The sequence below is a fragment of the Colletotrichum higginsianum genome, chromosome 3, assembly GCF_001672515.1.
Source record: "Colletotrichum higginsianum IMI 349063 chromosome 3, whole genome shotgun sequence".
Classification (NCBI taxonomy): Eukaryota; Fungi; Ascomycota; class Sordariomycetes; order Glomerellales; family Glomerellaceae; genus Colletotrichum; species Colletotrichum higginsianum.
Genome location: NC_030956.1, coordinates 1,862,780 through 1,880,218, shown reverse-complemented (window position 1 = coordinate 1,880,218; position 17,439 = coordinate 1,862,780). Strand labels below are relative to the sequence as shown.

At 56.8% G+C, this 17,439-nt stretch overlaps 2 protein-coding genes across 2 annotated transcripts; one reads left to right on the top strand and one right to left on the bottom strand.

Moving 5' to 3' along the window:
• Positions 1-4,388: 4,388 nt before the first annotated feature.
• Positions 4,389-5,270, bottom strand: CH63R_04132 (uncharacterized protein; the record flags this gene model as incomplete). The annotated part of the gene is made up of 2 exons (XM_018299107.1): positions 4,389-4,718; positions 5,121-5,270. 2 exons carry the CDS (start codon positions 5,268-5,270, stop codon positions 4,389-4,391), a joined length of 480 nt encoding a protein of 159 aa, XP_018160353.1.
• Positions 5,271-11,166: 5,896 nt separating this feature from the next.
• On the top strand, positions 11,167-12,360 carry CH63R_04131 (uncharacterized protein; the record flags this gene model as incomplete). Its single annotated transcript, XM_018299106.1, has 1 exon — positions 11,167-12,360. One exon carries the CDS (start codon positions 11,167-11,169, stop codon positions 12,358-12,360), a length of 1,194 nt encoding a protein of 397 aa, XP_018160352.1.
• Positions 12,361-17,439: the final 5,079 nt, after the last annotated feature.

The window sequence follows — 17,439 nt, the reverse complement described above, 5'->3', positions numbered from 1 at the left end:
TATTGCAAAACACGGCAAGCTAGGCGTTCTGGAATCACGACCGGCTTTATGAATTATACCAAGTGAAAATCATTGGAGTGTTCATATGCTATTTGTGAGAATGGTCTTTCAAGACACTTGGATTAACAGACAGCGTCACAACGTCATGAGAACACGTGGCCTTGTTCAGAGGTTCCTTAGAATACCCCGTCACGATTTTAAATGTTATGAATTCGGAATGACACTTTCTCGTTGACATATCCTGGGCCCAACTCGGAATCGCTCGCTGCTTGCATACTGGACGGAGAGTCTGATCCAGACAACAAGACCTCATCATTGTCCTCGACCCTGAGATGTTGACAGGCAAGCCTGGACGTTTCAAGTCCACCTAGGAAACAACCTGTAAGATCGCGCCAGCTGCTATTTATCTGTCTCTTTCGGCAACGACGCATTCTCCGACGACAGCGTCGGAAGTCCCGCCCATCGGAAGCGAAGGCTGGGTTCAATGGCGAGCTTGCCGACAACAGAAGACGCGGGCGCCCGGGAAGCTTTGTCCGAAGCCCCGGGCCGGATAGCAAAAATGAAGTACGAGAGATACCAATCCGCGTAGAGGAGACGACGTCGATTGGGTCGTGATCGCTGTCGACAAACAACTCCCATCCCGCGAAGGCCGCACCTCCACCGCCACGCTCTCAAGCAGAGCAATGCCGCACCCTTGGAAACACCAGCTTGGTCACTGGAAATCCAAATGTGCAACAGCATGCTCCTCCCTCGTGTTCGCCCCGATGAAGCAAGTTGAGAGCGACTGGCCCATCGTTAATCAAAAGCCCAAGAAGTAAGAAAGCGTCTCGTGTCTCAACCCCCATACCATGTTTCGTCTTGTTGAACCAAAGATGTCTCAGGCCGCCCATGTAATAGGCCGGCCTTTGTCATGTCTTTTCTTCTTCAACATGTTGCTTCTGCACCTAGTTGGCAAACATTGCCGAGATCCCCAGGCATACAACAAGACAAGACAGCTTTTAGGCACGGCTTGGGGAAAGGCAAGTTCCATAAACGAAGACGAGCTCCGCAGCCGATCTCGCTTCCCAGGCAGCCTTGCTTGAACGCATCCCGTTCGCCGTGGCGACGAGATACCGAGGACGGGCCGCAACATGACGCCTCACGCCCGACACCATCCCGATATACGCGGCACCTGAAGCCGAAGACCGGATGTATGCATATACAGCCCGCACGAGGGAGGGAGGTCGAAAGACACCCCTTGCGATGACACGCGGCGGAAGAAGCGTCGCAGACGTCCGCCGACAAGAAGATCGAAAACAAGGCCGGGCGCCGCACGTCGCCAGGGCTCGGTCAGCGCCTGATGATCCTGATACTCCGTCAGAGCCAAGGTCTCTCTCCGATAAGCGAACCATGATTCGCATTCACCGGCCACTCTTGGATGCGGGCAGTAGGAATGCAAAGAGAAAAAGAAAAGAAGAAAAAAGGGAAGGGAGGGTGGAAAAAAAAGAGGTACATTGCAAGAGCGTAGAGTGTACTGTGTGACCTCATCCCGTGCGACGAAGCCCCGCGGCATCCTACATGTTCTTGATGATGGCCCGCCGACGGTCCTATCGCCGTCCATCTTACGGGCTGCCCGCTTGCCATGCCGATTCTGTACACTACGTTTGCCTGCATTTCCCACTACTGCACGTAGCAAGGGTTCTGGCGACAGGAACGCGTGGTTTCTGCGGTGCAAAGCCTGCCTGTTCGACGTACCGGTTGCGTAGGAGGCCTGTGAATCTATAGCAGCGGCTTTTGCGTCCAGGAAAAGCAGGGCAACAGTCTAGGTCCGTCTTGTCGTCAGCAGCTTCATCCCTGTCAGACCCTGCAGCTCGGCTGGGCAAGCTTCGGCTCTTCCAGGCCGGACCAAGACCGGGTCACAAACCCGCGCGGTGCGAAGCTAGCAAGAGATGACGAGCCTCACTCGAAGTCTCCGGCCCAGGAAGTGGTTGTTGAATATCGAGGGGACGGGTTGAACGCGATTCCAGACCCCATTCTTACCTGTGTGGACCCGATAGAACGTGCTTGCGGCAAAGTGAGAATCGGGTACGATGAATCGTGTGGTGGAGGGCGGGGAGTGCAGAGATAAGCGACGTCACGGTGCAGTTTCCGTCCAACGCAACGCACACCCACGCAAACAAATGCCAGTTCCAACTTCTAACCCCCCCTCCCTCCCTTCATTACCACGTTCTTGCTAGACCACCTTGAACGCAATTCACATCAGTGGCCGGCGATCGCAGGTGTGAAGGTTCGCGCTACCAAAGTCCAATAAGGCGCCGCCCCTGTCCTGCGTTCTGCAGTTTCTGTGCGCCAACGACACTGTTGTACTGTGGCACACGCGTATGTACACTAACAATGTGGCATCCCGGAAACAAGGTTGGGGTTCTGGGGGTGGGCGAATGCTGTGCGCAGTGATCGAGAAGAGTATTACATACTTGGGTAGTTTGGACGCGACAGGAGGAATGTAGAAGAGGTGGTCGGCGGGAGAGAGGTTGGAAGAGAGGAGGCAGCGGATATACTCTGCCGTGTGTCGGAAGCATGGCGAAACGCAACGTCGTCTCTTGTTCGTTCTGTCTCTGTTGACCTTGGATCGATTCCCCCAAGTTCCTCGAGTGAGGATGTACAAATGCCACCAAGAGACGGCGCAACGGACGTCCCCGGGTGCAGTGGAAGGAAAGAGAGCGAGAAGGAGAGTGAGTGGGCGACGAGGGTTCGTGGCCCGCAGAACCCAACCACCAGCACCGCGTGAATGAATCGCCAGCTCGAGCTCGTGTCTCACACCGCACGCCACGCGCGGGAAGGGAGCAAGTTTGGAGAAAACGTTCAAGCGGCCCAGGCCGTGAACGGTGGGCGTGGGCGTGAGGTGACGTCGAGGCATACAGATAATTGGAGGTTGGGCGTTGGGCGCTTTTGGATGCAGAGTGTGGGGATGTTGCAGGGATGATGTCATGTCGCCGTTTCCCCCAAGTCTTTCTTCACCCTCCCCTCCTTTCCCGCCGTGTGTGCATCGTTGTGTGTGTGTGTGTGTGTGGTGCGTGTGTGTGGAGTGCCCGTTTTATGGATATGAAAACCGTAACACGTCGAGCCGGAGGCACCGTGCGCTGCCGGGACCAACAGCTGGACGGACGCGGGGTGGAGGGAGGTTTCGATGCGGAGGCGGAGACGGGCACCCACACCACGGGGCACTTACTCGGGTGCGTGAATGCCCCCTCCCACGTCACTCGCCGTCCCCGGTCGAACTGGTTTGACATGTGCCGTTTCATACCCGAAGAAAACGGAGTCGGCTTGTTTCGAACCTTCCATCATGCCATTCCATCACAGCTCGACGGTTCAACGGTGTGCATTGCACCCCTCCCCACCTCACCCCCGGATGCTTCAATCACAACGCATGCAACGGTATCATTTGGGCCTGCGCGATGAGCGCAACCCCAGCGTAGGATTTGTTACGGTTCAATTGTGTTTCGCTCCGTTTCAGACCAAGTCACGGGAATCTTGGTTGTAACTCGCCGTCTCGGCGCGGCGGCGTCCTAAGCAGCCCACGGAGACATTCTGTCGTCGCTCGTCGTCCTCGTCGTCGGCCATGGTAGCCTTGCCGACAACCCAGGTACATGTCCAGACAGTGCAGCAAAAACAACGTAGTTCTGCATGCGGACTCCCTAAAGGTCGGGAAGCTGCACGGTTGCCTTGTCAGTACCGCAGGCTCGTCAGCACCGTAACTCTGCTTGGGAAACGAGCAAACCGGAAGGAGGTTTCTGACAGCCTGACAGGACATTTCCTATCCGTCTAGTAAGCCGCGGCAAGCGCCTCCCATCCCCAATAAGGACCAGCTCATTGCTTTTCTAAGATGATGGCTCCCAGCTTTGTCATGCGGCCGTGTAGAGCGTAAGGATTCACTAGTGCTCCCCTTACCACGTTGGCGTCCACGTGCGGACATCGCATCTTGTTCCTGGCGGTGGACCTTGCTTGTTTGTCAGCTGTGGGAGGAAGCGCGCGTCCTCCAAACTGACATCGACAAAGCGAGAAATTGCAAATCAGGAACGTGGCCCAAATCCTGACGGGCCAAACGGGATGACTGCGCCACCCATGTGCGACCAGGCGGATGGATCGAATTTGCGTGCCTGAAATACCAATTTCGGATTTCGACGCGTGATCCGTCAAACTGTGTAAGAATAGCAAAGGCTCGAAGTTTCTGGACAGAGCGTCAGCCGGGGTTTTTGGATGCCCGCGCACCGAGGTTGGTTATCTTGCATAGCCCCAATACCTGACTGCTGACATGAATGCCGTCCTGGGACTTTCTCAGCCCTGACGACTGACCACGTGGCCCGTCCCATGTCAGCATCCGAAGGAAGAGACGAAGCTGGAAACCCCAATCAATCCGAGTTCGAGCAGCCTTCTGTTTCGTCCCTCGGCCGGCGCGGCAGTTGCAGCTTCAGCCGCGCTGCGCCTCTCCAGCCGTAGATATAGATAGGGTTGGGAGCGCGCCATCTCAAGTCGGCGGCGATGGGCTCAAATCCACGGCCCCACACCTCCCGGCGCCGCCGAAAAGGAGGGGCCGCGTCGAATCCGAAATCACCCGGTGGCCTGCCGTGTCCAAGACTTCGCGAGGCGTGCATATACCCCAGGCGAATCGGTGGCGTACGGCTCACAATGATGCCGTGCTCCTCCAGCTGCCCACCAGCAAGGCTTTGCAGCGGGAAAGCCTGTGACACATTCACGTTGCGGATGTGCAAGTTGTGATACAAGCCCGTAGCGCCGACCTAGTTCCCATCCAATGATCGGGATGGCTCGGCCAGCGGGAGGACAGATGAGACGAAGAGCGACGTAAGGCTGACCGGAAGATGATATAGACACACTATAGTAGTATAACGGGGAAGAATATAAGATGGGATTGGGGATCGCCGCGTCCCGTCTTGTTGTTTCTGGCCAGGGGCAAGCGTTGCGGGATGTGTATCATTCTCCGGATCCCGCGGCGATCACACAAAGTCCAGCGCGGCGGTCGTTTCGGAGCAGCGAGGAGGTGACAGATCCGGCACCCGAGGACTCGCGACGTCAAGGCTGTTTGACAGCATCAGCGGGCAGCCACGCGTCCTTGGATCACGCACCAAAGGACATCTGTACCGTGCGAGTCGTTGGACACAACCACGGGCCAAGACACTGTAACTAAATAGCTGCCACGACCATCTCGTAATGTTCTCCCACACACGGCGCGCCGCAAGCGCGGCCGCTCGGTACGGGTTGGAGAAGAAAGGCATTGTTGCTCGGACCGCCGCGATGTCTAAGACAAAAACCCGCTTTGCTGACCACTCGAAAAGTCTTGGATTCCAAGACTGGAGACTGAAGGCGACATGCAGCCGAAGCGGACCGTCTTCTCCATCTTTCTCTCGCCATTCCCAAATTCCTAGTCCCAACCGCAGTCCCAAAGCCCCCCCCCCCCCCCCTCCATCGCGATAACAGGGAGGAGGAAAGGGGTGGGCGAGAAATGCAAAAGGAGGGGCCGCGTTTTACAATTTTAGAAGTCAGTTGAGCAGCGTTATGCCCCATGTGGGATAGCATCATCTCGCAGCTGGCACCTCTGTGGCTGAGATTTCGAGGCTGCCACGATGGAGACCCTGCTGAGTGGCCGCTGCCTCCGTCGAAATGGCGCGTTGACTTGGATCAGGCGGCAGATGGTGATCCGTGTTCTCCAACAAAAATGCAACTGTGGGGTCGGCGGGCCAAGATGGGTTGGTCCTGTATCTCTCCGCCTCGGGCGCGACGTGCCCACTTCTAGTGGGTGCGCTAGAAAAGAGAAAGAGAGGGAGAGAGACAGGCGAGCTAGTCTTACTGTGAGTGTGAGGGACTCGGAGAGCCTGTAAGGTGGGTATCATCGTGGGTACGCGAGAGACAGTCGGTCAGAGAGTTGACCGTTGGGGCGTCGGGGGGAATAGAAGGAAAGAATGTTCGGAAGCAAGGGACAGACAGGCAAGCCTAGGGAAGCGAGGAAGCGAGCTACGAAAGAAAAAAAAAGAAAAAAAAGGAAACCTCCTCCCCATGAGCCTGCCAGGGGTCGTGATCGGAGATGGTCCGTCGGTAGACATCCGTAGTTGCTGCTTAAAGCTCGAGCTGGGCAGACAAGAGTTTCCAAGGGTGAATGAGTACTCAGAGTGTGAGAGACGATGAACATGCATTCTTGGCGCTGGATGCCATCGCATCTTTAGATGCCCCCCCACCGAGAGGTCCCCATGTCAAATTACAGTCTGCCGGTGTCAGGCCGGTCCTGGACTGGAGACCGACAGCATATGGCCTGATGTATGGGCGGAAATGCGCCGCAGCTGAGGGAAGGGGGAAACTCCCCCCAAAAAAGACCCTCTTCTCACTCATTCCGATGCCTGGCTTGCTTGTGCTGCTGCTGCTACTGCTGTTGCCGCCGAGTCCTGACCTGTCGTCGCCAAGCTTCAGCGATGGGCTTTGTGGTTCATATCGCGGTCCGCGCACGCAGTGATTCCTACCAGACGAGTTGTGGTCATAGGCCATATTGTCGACGTCGTTTCGCCCATACACTGTGTGCTGTTTGGTTAGGTACTTGTATTCCTCCGACCAAGAGACGGGATGTCGTCCGGCCGCGGGTAGGTGGGTACCTGGTCCCGATCGTCATCCGGAAACTCGTCTCGCATCGCCAATCAACACCTGTGCTGTGCTTGCAGACATCTCGAAACGAATCGCCATGGCGGTGGCAGGGCTCTGCTATGGCATGGTGAAGCACGTAGGCCGTCAGAAGCGTTTGGGTCAGGGCGCCTGTAGGAAACATTGATGATAAGCTCGTCCCGCCCCCCAGCAGTCCCAAGCTTTAATGATAGCTCTCGTCCACTGACAGGCCAAGTAGCGCCCCTTAGAGCTCACCACAGACTCGAGCCGCTCAGCGAATAGTCGGCCTTTGCAGACTCGACTCTTGACAATGCTTGTCGCAGCACATCGGACGAACAGCAAGGGGTTGTGGCCGCCCGTTCTCTGGGCCGTGACTGGCCCAAAGAGCATGGGTTCCGACAAGCCTGCGACGAGATGGAAGAGAGGAGATGGAGAGTGAGAGAGAGAGAGAGAGAAAGAAAAAAAAAAGAAGAAAAAAAGCAAGGTAAGAGAGACGGGAAAAAACGGGGAACCCTGGCCCTTGAACTCAACTGGCGCACCTCAGATTCGAGCATGTTTCTCAGACTTTGGGGGGCATGGCTGGCGGCCGGGCTGCAGGGAGCGAAGAAACATCTCTTCTATCGCGTGCAGTCGCTGCAAGGGCGAGCCTTGCGGGCTTTCGAGGAAACCTTCATCGGTCAGAGATGCTCGCGCCTGCCCTGCTTGCGGACAAATCCTCCTGCTACTGCTATCATTTTCTACACACATACGAAGCCGGGAGGGGGTGTTGAGCAGCATCGGTTGCGAACGACCTTGCGATATCCATCCGGATGGAGACGCGACAAATGTCGGTCTGGGACTTGAGGAAGGGGAAGGGAAGATTTTTCCCACCCTCGTTCTTAGTTCCGCAGTACCTGGCTGATGCGATGCCGGAGAAAAGAACTGGAATCCGCCCGTCAAAACCTCGCGCGTCCACGTTGTGATTCGTGCATATCCCATCGGGCCTCTCTGCCGAAGCCAACGTGGTGTGTCACTTTGGCGATGCAACGCTCTGTGCCTTGCACTCCAGTGACATGTCGACGAAGCCCCTTTGCCCGCTTCGTCCCCCCCTTTTTCTTTTCTTTTCTTCTTCTTTGATTTCCCACACTTGCATCGCCATCGCTACACCATGCAGCAGGTACCGGTCCAGATTGCGGCCAGAGAACCGGTCGGCTGCGCATGCCATGGCGACTTCCAACACGCGCCATGAACAGTGGAACATACATATGCCGCGTGCCCTTCCAAGCCCCCCCCCTTTCGGCTTCATATTGTTTCGCGGCCACATGATGATGGTGCACGAGGCGGTAACGCGCCGTCGAGCTGCGACTTTTTCCCGCATTGTGTTGTCGAATCTCCGTTTGGTGTCCTGAGAGGACTCTTGAGCGGACTCCGGAGCGCGCCAGTCCCGGAAGAGAATGTTCGAGACAGGGCGAAATCGCGATTGCCTCCATCCACCTGGCCCCTTCATGTTACCGGACAGATTGATCTTGATTACGTCCGATAGTATATCTCGCCATCGTCGCCTCCCCCTCATTTCAAACAAAGTTGCATGTCCCCAGGAAGCTCGGGGTGCCCGGAGACCACGGCCCTGGTCGGGCTGTGGGCGGTTAGGCCAAGCAAACTCAACCGTTCGGACCACGGGGTCGCGATGTTTCTCCTTTTTGTTATTATGCATTTTTCGTTTTCGGTTCCCTTTTCACCAATTTTTTATTATTAATGTTTTAATCAATTCCCATCGGTTAGAGCACGGGCATACACGTGCGTACGGTGCCATGCAGACGTACGGTATGTCAACATTCAGTATGTATCGCAGGCTGCCAAGAACAGAGGGGCTGCCTTCTTCCAGGCTTCGTTCGACCTTGCGGTTCTGGAGTCTTGGACCTGCCGCCCTGCAGAGTCCGGAGCCAAGACATGTTCTGCCATGAGACCGAAACATTGGATTTCGCTTCCCTCCCTTCTGGGTCCCTTCTGGGTTCCGAGGTCGAGTCTGCTTCACCCCTCTCCCTTCGAGTTCCAGCAGCGGGAGCAGGACCATCCGTCTGGTCGCATGAGAATCATCGCGATGGACGTTTTCATGCGGGCGGCAAGTAGGAGCGACCCTAACGCAGACAAGACAAGGCAGCGTCAGGCTCCGACGGCCGTTTCTGGTGGTATGGAGGGCGGCTGCTGGCGGCCCCTAACACGGCCAAGAAGGGGCGTCGGGCCCAATCAGCCGCCTCGAGGCCCTCCCCCAAAACGAGGTGCGCCTCCAATCACGCAGGCGGTGGGCCTACCGTAGACGCAGACGCAGACGCAGACGGTTGCGTTCTTGTCTTGTCAACCACCCATGGGCCTGGGTAACGCTTTTCCTTGGTTGTCGAATCACCACAGAGATGTCGTCCCTGTGGACAGCGAAGCTAACCCATGCCACCGCTTCGTCTGGTGGTGTGGAGTTTTGCTGCTGTCGTTAACTCGTGGTGGGTGTGACCAACCCCCAACCCCCCGGTCGACTGTGAGCAGCGAGGCGGGTGGGGTCGTTGCCGCCGGGAAACGTCGACGAGCAGGGAAAACGAACAAGGCTCATGATGGATGACGAAGAATCCCCCAGCCGGCGGCGGTCAACATGCCTCGCTGTGGCCATGGTCTTTCCAAGGCCATGTCCGCACACGGGAAACGAGAGGGCACATACAGGAAGATGCCGGCCACCGGAAGCCATCAAGGGTGAGCCTGGGCGGCGGCGTCTCGTCGAGCACGTGGTTGAGCACCTTAGATGACGGCATGGGCTGAAGTGCCGACAACGATGAGACTGGACAGAGTTTCCACCTTCGTTCCTCCTCCAATCCATAGGCGACGAGACAAGACTATCGCAAGGGGCCAGAATGTGTGTGTCCTGTTCGCTTTCGTCCCTCGTCAGCCTCTGGCCCCTCGCGTCGGCAGACGTGTTGAGCGTGCTAACGACGCCATCGCCAACGGAGCGAATGACTGAATGGGGACATGTTAGAGGAGTAGGTAGGCGACGCCCATCTATACGATTGAGGGGGATGACTGATGAGGACTGCCGCATTGCAGGTACTTCATACGAATAGGCGGACGTCGTTAATGGCATATTTTACATGAAACAAGCACACTTTATAGGTGATGGTAGGAGGATCGTAGGCTGAGGTTGGTCGAGATGGCCAAGGGTTGAAGGCGCGGTCCTGGTCTGAGGGACGAAATAGAGGGGTGGGGCGGTAGATTGTGCAGTCAGTGATGAAGGGGCACAGCGTGGGAGATGTGCCAGGTGTTGGTACCTTAGTACTGTAAATTGCAAGTACGAATACTTCGTGCTTAGTGTCTGTGATGCAAAGACGTGGTGGTGTGTATGGCGTCTGGTGTCTGGCTGGTGTTTGCCGTGTGTAAGTAAGTACAGAGGTATTACTCTCTGTATTCGCACCTCATCCAAGCTGGGACGGAGGGGTAAGAGGCGTTGTGGGCGTCGACGCATGCCACGCGACGACTCTATCGTGTGTGATCGAAAGGGGTGGTGGGTGGGCGTGGTGAAATCCGATGGCCGCCATTGTCCGCTCAACGAAGGCATTCGGGGAGGGAGGGAGGAAGGGAGAGACTTGGGCTCGGAGCCAAAGAGACGATACTGGTTGACTGAGAGAGTGAGAGAATGAAGAGAAAGGGTGGATTGGAGGGTACGTATCTCATCTTGCAGAGTGGAGCATGGACCCCCAGCCCCTGCCTTCCACATACTGTGTCAATTGGAAAGCTCAACACTGGGTCCCCGTACCTCAGGGGACCCACACAAGACGAGTAGCCGACCAGGATTGGGACTAGGGGAAACAAGGGGACAAGGGCATGGACCAGGTAGAGAGTAGAGGCAGGAGCAGGAGAGCAGGAAAGTAAAGTGCAGGAGCAACTCGTGCTGTGGCTGCCCACCACAGCCATCCACCACGGCTTGACTACTTTGTCCACACGGCGACTTGCAACGCCATCTGTGCAGAACATGGCCCTTGCTCATACTCTCTCTACGGGCACACTAGGTAGGTAACTATCTCTCTTTCTCTCTCTCTATCTTTCCCTCCCCACTCCCACTCCCACGCTCACGCCCACTCCCACCCCCCTTGCAATATGACAGACCCGTGCTACCTATTTACACCTATGGAGCCCCCAGACACCCCGTCCCATCCCATACCCCCGTCCCCTTATGTACGACCACCCGAACCGACATATCCCAACCTGTCCCCGACCCATCTCTGACCCAGACCGACTCGTCCATTAAAATATCTTGCATGCCCTCCTTCCTCACAGTCGCAGCTATTCTCTCTTCTGCCCTCTCTTCCCCATCCCTCAGAATAGCTCTTCGTGTTTGTCCAAGTCGACAAAGAGGCTGGACACTTATACACACGCACACACATATACACATACGACCAACTGCTAGTCAGCTACCATCATTCGCTGTAGACCGGCAGCCCTGTGCGACTGAAACCGCCCAGTCTTGGATTTCCTCGAGGGAGATCGCGAATATCGTCACTGCCAACCATGTCTCTGGCCGGCCAGACTATCCCCGTTAGGGAGTCGGCACATTCCACCCGCGGAGAGGTTGTTGCTTCCTCCACAGCAGACCAGCAACAGTCGCAAAGGACATCTTATAGAGATTCGCTCCCCAACGCACCACGACCCCCTGTTTACAACGACGACGCCTTCAACGAGAACGAGACGGCCAAGATGTACGGCGAATATTACGAAGCGATGACGACGGGTCCGTCCCCCAAGAAGAACCAAAACGCGCCGCAACAACACCAACAAGCACCTGCCTTGCCGGCCAAGAGCTCACTGCGAGCTTCGAGGCTTCTCGATGGCATGGCTCTGAAGATCGTCACAAACCAACCCACACAGGCCGCTCCCCAAGAGATCTACCTCTCCTCAGAAGAGGAGGCTTCTTCCTCGGCCGACGAGTTTTCAGACTATGACTACGAGTCGGAGAGCGCCGAGTCGGCAGACTCGCCCGTCCGGAAGAGCCACGAAGACATGGCACGCGTTGTGTCGGTCGTCTATGCCGGGAAGCCTTCCATCATCGACCTCCCCTCTACCAGAAGGTCGGCCACTCCCGAGTCGATGGAGTCCCGGCCTCTGAGCCGCCTGGTCACGTCGGCAACGGAACCCTCGTTGCGGAGGATGTCGACCTCGTCCACCAGCGGTGCTTCCTTCTCCCCCGTCTACCATCCCCCCCGGTCCAGCAGCATGATGATTACCAGCAGCATGCTCCCTAAGGAGAAGCCGGCGTTCCTGAGCATCGACCCCTATGCCAGCAAGGCCTATGACGAGCGGGCGGAGGAGCCTCAGGCGGAGGTTGAGCGGTCCGAGAGGCCCAAGACGCCTACCTCGCAGCTTTTCAAGAGGACGCTGAGCATCGTGCGCAAGCGCAGCCGGCCGCAGCTCAGAGACCTCGCCGCCAACAACTCTTCGCGAGACCGTCTCTCCTCGCCATCCCTGGGCCACCTGCCACTGTCGGCCAACTCGGACACGAGAGAAGAGTCGGAAAAGACGCCCAACAGCCCCTGGTCCGCCGTCAGTTACCACGACATCATGCGGGCGGCCAAGAAGAACTCGCAGAACCAGCCCGCTACCCCGTCGACTCCCGTAGCGCAATCGCCCAGCTCACCGGCGGGCAACACGAGGAGTCGGATCCTTAGCGGCCTCACCAACCGGAGGAAGAGCATCAAGATCGGCTAGTCGCTGAACAGCAACCAAACAAAAAATAAAAAAAGGCAGAAAACCAACAAAAACAAACGACCGACGCATGGCGGGACTCTGTGCTTGAAACACACTTTTGCATTCGGGCTGGGAATTTGCTTTGCATGCACGGCGCACCAACGGAGACCGGAATTACGATCACGGCGTTTCACACTTGACCCTCAGGTCACGGGCGGCAATGACTGTCGCAGGTTCGGCCAACACTCCTTTCCTTACAAATTTCTTAATCTCCTTTGGCGACAAGGCCGGGGCCTTTCTTAACGACATGACGAATTTCTTTTGAGTGTACAGACGGATCGAGTAATGTGTATCTGTAAAGCAGTGGGGGACGAAACCGGGCCAAGACGAAAGGCGGCTGCGTACAATGGATTGTATTGTGGTGGCATGTACCAAAAAAAGGGACGGCGCTCTTGGAAAAGACGGCCAATCCGGCTCCCGTGAGACATTGGGAGGCGCGGAGCTAGTTAGACATCAAATCAATGATACCAACAAGTTCAACTTGCTCACACTAGTCAGTCCCTTTGCAAGTTTCCCGCTGTTCCTCGTGACTCTACATGTTTGCGCTTGCTGCAGTGCTGAATGGCCTTTCGTGTAACAAGCCGCGGGCATTGTCCTCGTGCAGCTCGGCCCATCTGATGATCTTCCCCCTTGAGAGCTCTAAGTTTCGGCCCTGCTCCTTGGACCAAGGGCCATGAACCATGAACCTCCAAATGAACCCGAACACCCCCAATGCGGAATGTCGCATTCGCATCGTATCCTCGGAGTTTTGGTTGGTACGAGGCCGGCATGAATGAATGACTGACTGACGAAGAAGATGACCGAGCGACTACCACTCGCATCGACTCCGGACGGTCCGAATTGCGGATGTCTCAATACCGACGACAGCGGCCGATCTGCCTTGGCGTCAGGCATGTCTCCCTTTCACCTTCAACATTTTCGTAGACTGGTCATCAAAGAGTACCGAAGGTAGAGTAAGCGTCACACACCATTTCCCTCACCTGCGGTCTGGTCCCTGCGTCCGTGGCGTTGTGATGATGATATGTACAATATGCCTAGTGCAGACCAGATGTTGTGTTCCGCGAGGGGCCCCCTTCAAGGTTTACCTCGATGATTAACTCGTCGACGCCGGTCTACAAGAAAGGTAATATCGATATATGACCTCTTTTCAATTACCTCATGCCTTCCTCTACCGGCTCATCCCCAAGCTGGAGCCCCCAATGGACCATCGACGACACAACCCCCAAAGATGTCTCCCAAACGCGTTCTCGATGCTGTCTGCCAGCAGGGGCATGGGTGGGATGTGGTTGAGGCTGGACCGGGATGTTGGTTCTAAAATAGCCATATCGTGAGGCTGTTTACGGTGCCTTTCGACGCCGGAAAGCGGGTCCCCCCCCCCCTCCCAAACACCAAGAGGCCCTCCCTCATCTTATCATCTTATCCAGGTCATGTCAGGGCGGAATTGTTTTCACGTCAGCCGCCAACCTTGGCACCATCTCCATCTTCAGAATACGATGCCGCCGCCGCCGCGCCTATTGATGCAAGGTAAAAAGTGGGAGGCGGTAATTTCACTTCCCATTGCGGCCAAGCTGAAGCACCTCGTGAGAAACCCTCATCCTCTCCCCCCTACGATGGGGAGTAAGTATTTGGGTACTGGGCCCACGCAGAGGGCGCCCTCGTCTTTTTTTTTTTTTTTTTTTATAACCTACTTGAAGGCTAGGAGGGGAAAGGGCGGGGGCCTAATGGGGCGAGAACGACGGATTCGACTCAGGCTGGACGAGTTTCCTTGGTTTTCATCGAATGAAGGAACCAGGTAGTCGACGCCATCGCCGTCGATCGCCTCGCGCAAAGGGAGGCAATCGGTTCCATCAGTATCACACCCACCGCCATTATCCGCGCGATGCGCTGCCATCTCCGCTTTGCTGCAGCGTCACCCTGCTTCAACCTTGTCATAAGGGGTTTTCCTTCTTTTTCTCTTTCGCTTTCCCCGCCTCCCTTCCCTCTTCGGCTCCTGGCTTTCAACGACATCAATGGACCACGCCGACTAACGCCTCTCCCTTCCGGCCATGACGCACGTTCCGTCAGAGGGCTTGGGGTGGACGGTGGGGGGGGGATAAGATGAGACTGTTTACAGCAGAGGGGTATCGGCACTCTAAATCCCTTGCAGAACGTTTGTTGGTCTCGTGCCCGCGAGGATGGCGGACGACAGATGGCTAGAGAGCAGAGAGATGATGCGTGTGGTGTCATCTATAGTAAGGCAGACAGGACATAAACCAGGTGCCGGGTGTGTGTTGGCCGCCGCCCCCAAGCCCAAGAAGGATGGAAACCTGCTTCGTGGTGGTTGGGCTGAGTGGCAATTCATCCGTCACTCGCAAGGGATGGTAAGAGGGGGGCCCGTTACTCTCCCTTTTCGATCAACGGGTTGCAGTAGGCCGGAAGCACGAATCGCCAATCGCCCTGTCTTGTTTTCTGCAACATCTTCGTCGGTCGTCTATCCCGTGGGCGAGGCTTGGCTAGCGCGATTTGCCTTCAGATAGACCCGCCCGTCTTTGCGCCTGTGTTGAGAGTACTGCGTAACTGAAACCCCGGCGCTTGCGCGTAGGCAGTACGGTTACCACGTGTGCGCAAGTGAGCTGTGAGCTGCGGACCTTTTGCGGCGTAGCCACGAACCTTGGACGCCGACAGCATGGGTGCGCCGAGAACAGAGAAATATGTATCGACCGCGCCAGTGGCAGGGTCTCGCATGCTTTCGCTCGACCACGAGAGCCATCTACTTGTAGGTGCCATATATCGAAACGGCAGCTATGGGCCAGCCGGACGGGTGGAGGGGAGCCGTATTCGACGACCACGACCATCCCGGCAGGTCTATAACACCGGTGTTAATGGACTATATTAGGCTCTGCCGTGGGAAACGGAGCACGACGCGTCGAGAAGGGGGGGGGGGGGCGGCGGCCGAGGTTTCCGCACTAGGCGGCGCGGGATGCGGGCCTTCCGTTCGAGCCATGTGGGCGGCGCACACCGGGACGACCGTGGCAGGAGAGCCGCCTAGCTCCGTCCTCTACCCCGAGACGAGAGAGCTCTTCTCCTCTTCATGCCCTTCATGTATACTAGTACGGTTGTTGGGGTTGGTTCCAGGTCTCGATTGCGGCTGAGGTATCCACAACCACTTTGGGGATTCCTGCACTGTACTCACTGTTACTCACTGCTCCCGGGAACCGCGTGCTTAAAGAAGGCTGAGTGTTTGCAAACAGTAGTTTATTCGAGACGGCCGGCGCTGGGATTTACTTGAATTACATCGTACGTCTCGACCCCCGTGGGGCTCGCGGCTTGTACGAGGATGCTAGGAAGACAGGCTTGCCCGGGGGGGGGAGGGGCAGACTGGTTGGTGAGTTGATTGAACGGCCTCGATGGCCGTGACAAGGGCACGAAGTTTACCCAAGCTTGTGTGTAAGTAGAAGCTGTAGCTGTGCGACTCCAATCGGCTCGCCCGGGGCCGTGAGTGATTGGTGATGACGGACAGATAGGCGCGCAGGTCACGCGCCGTCTAATAAGCTTTTGCCAATTTCGTCTTCTACCCAAAGCGCCCTGACGATCTTGGTCCTTGGAGGACTGGCGACATGTGCGTAATCTGGGGAGCCCAACGGTTTCACGGACCTGTCAACCGATGATGGCACGCCGGCGATGCAGATAGATTACGGATTCCTCTAGAGCAGAAACTTGATTGACCCAATCCGACCATCAACGGGTCGCGCCCGTCGGCTTTCCTAGCTGTAACAGAATGTACAGGCAGCCCACACGCCATTGCCATTCTTATCGTCTGTGGCAAAGAGTACGGCCGTCTCATTAATCTGAAGCACCAAAGTCAATCAGCCTTGGCTCTCGGGGTCTTCCTGGTTCGCGGCGGATAGCGCGATGCCCGAACGGGGAGAGGTTTGCTAGAGAAGCCCACGGACCGGTTCGCGCAATTTCCATCGCATCCCGCTACCAATCACTAGCAGCACGCACTGCAAAGGGCGAATAGCGATGGCTATGGGGTAGATTCCGTACATGTAACTGTACACCTCCTGAAGTCGCAGCCGCGCAAGAAAAGAGCCTCACGAGGGGCCCCAAAGTAAGATTGCGAACGCAGCTTGGCGTCGTGCGAGGTAGATTCCGATCCGCGGGCCAAACCGGGGGTGGGTGGTGTTACCTCGCAGCAGCCCGTTTCGCAAGATGAGGGTTCCAGTTTATGGTGTTGGTCCCCTTGACGAGGAGAGAGAGTCATTCAGAGCCACTCACTGCCCACCAACCCCCCCTCCCCCTCACCCATCTGTCTTGCCTCACCGCCATGCGGGGAGGGGGCCACGATCTGACATTGCGATGTTCATGAGCGTGAGTCCGGGCGGTGATGCGTGATGGCAACGACGGCACCGAACCCCCGCCCCCCCCCCCCCCCCCCCCCCAACACGTCAAATCCTTGAGGAGGGGTGGGTGTCGCGGGTGTCGATCGGCCGGCGTTTGCTGCGCAACACGCAGCACGCAGCACCGCAGACGGCGCTTTGACTGACGTGACCCTCTAGAGCTTCGTGGGGATTTCCCCTGGGCGGTGATCACTGATCTGCCTCTGTCCGCCGTGATGACTGTCGAGGCTATCCTCATACATGGTAGAGTCAGAGCCGATCACCGCGGCTTCCGAGTCAAGCCGACGAAACGACATGGGCGCCCTCGCTCTCGACAGGGTCGCCAGCAGACAGTGAGCGATGGAGAGCCAGCGAGCCTTTGCTGTGCGGTGTGAGTGTGAATGTGAGTGAGACGAATGAATGAGAGGTGGCAGCCGTTCTTCAGTGGTGAGAGCCTCCAGCCAACAGACTTACACCGACACAGCGACCCAATCATGACGAATCGCGGCCGGCGGCGGCAGCAGCATCAAACGGCCCGGCATTAGCGGTCTGCAGACTTTCAATGTCAAACCCCAGAGACGCGTTTCCATCCCGCGCCGCCTACAGAGTACACCTTTTTCTTTCCTTTTTTTTTCCTTCTCTTTCCGCCTACCCATGTTCATCGCGAGTTAGTCCGATCCTC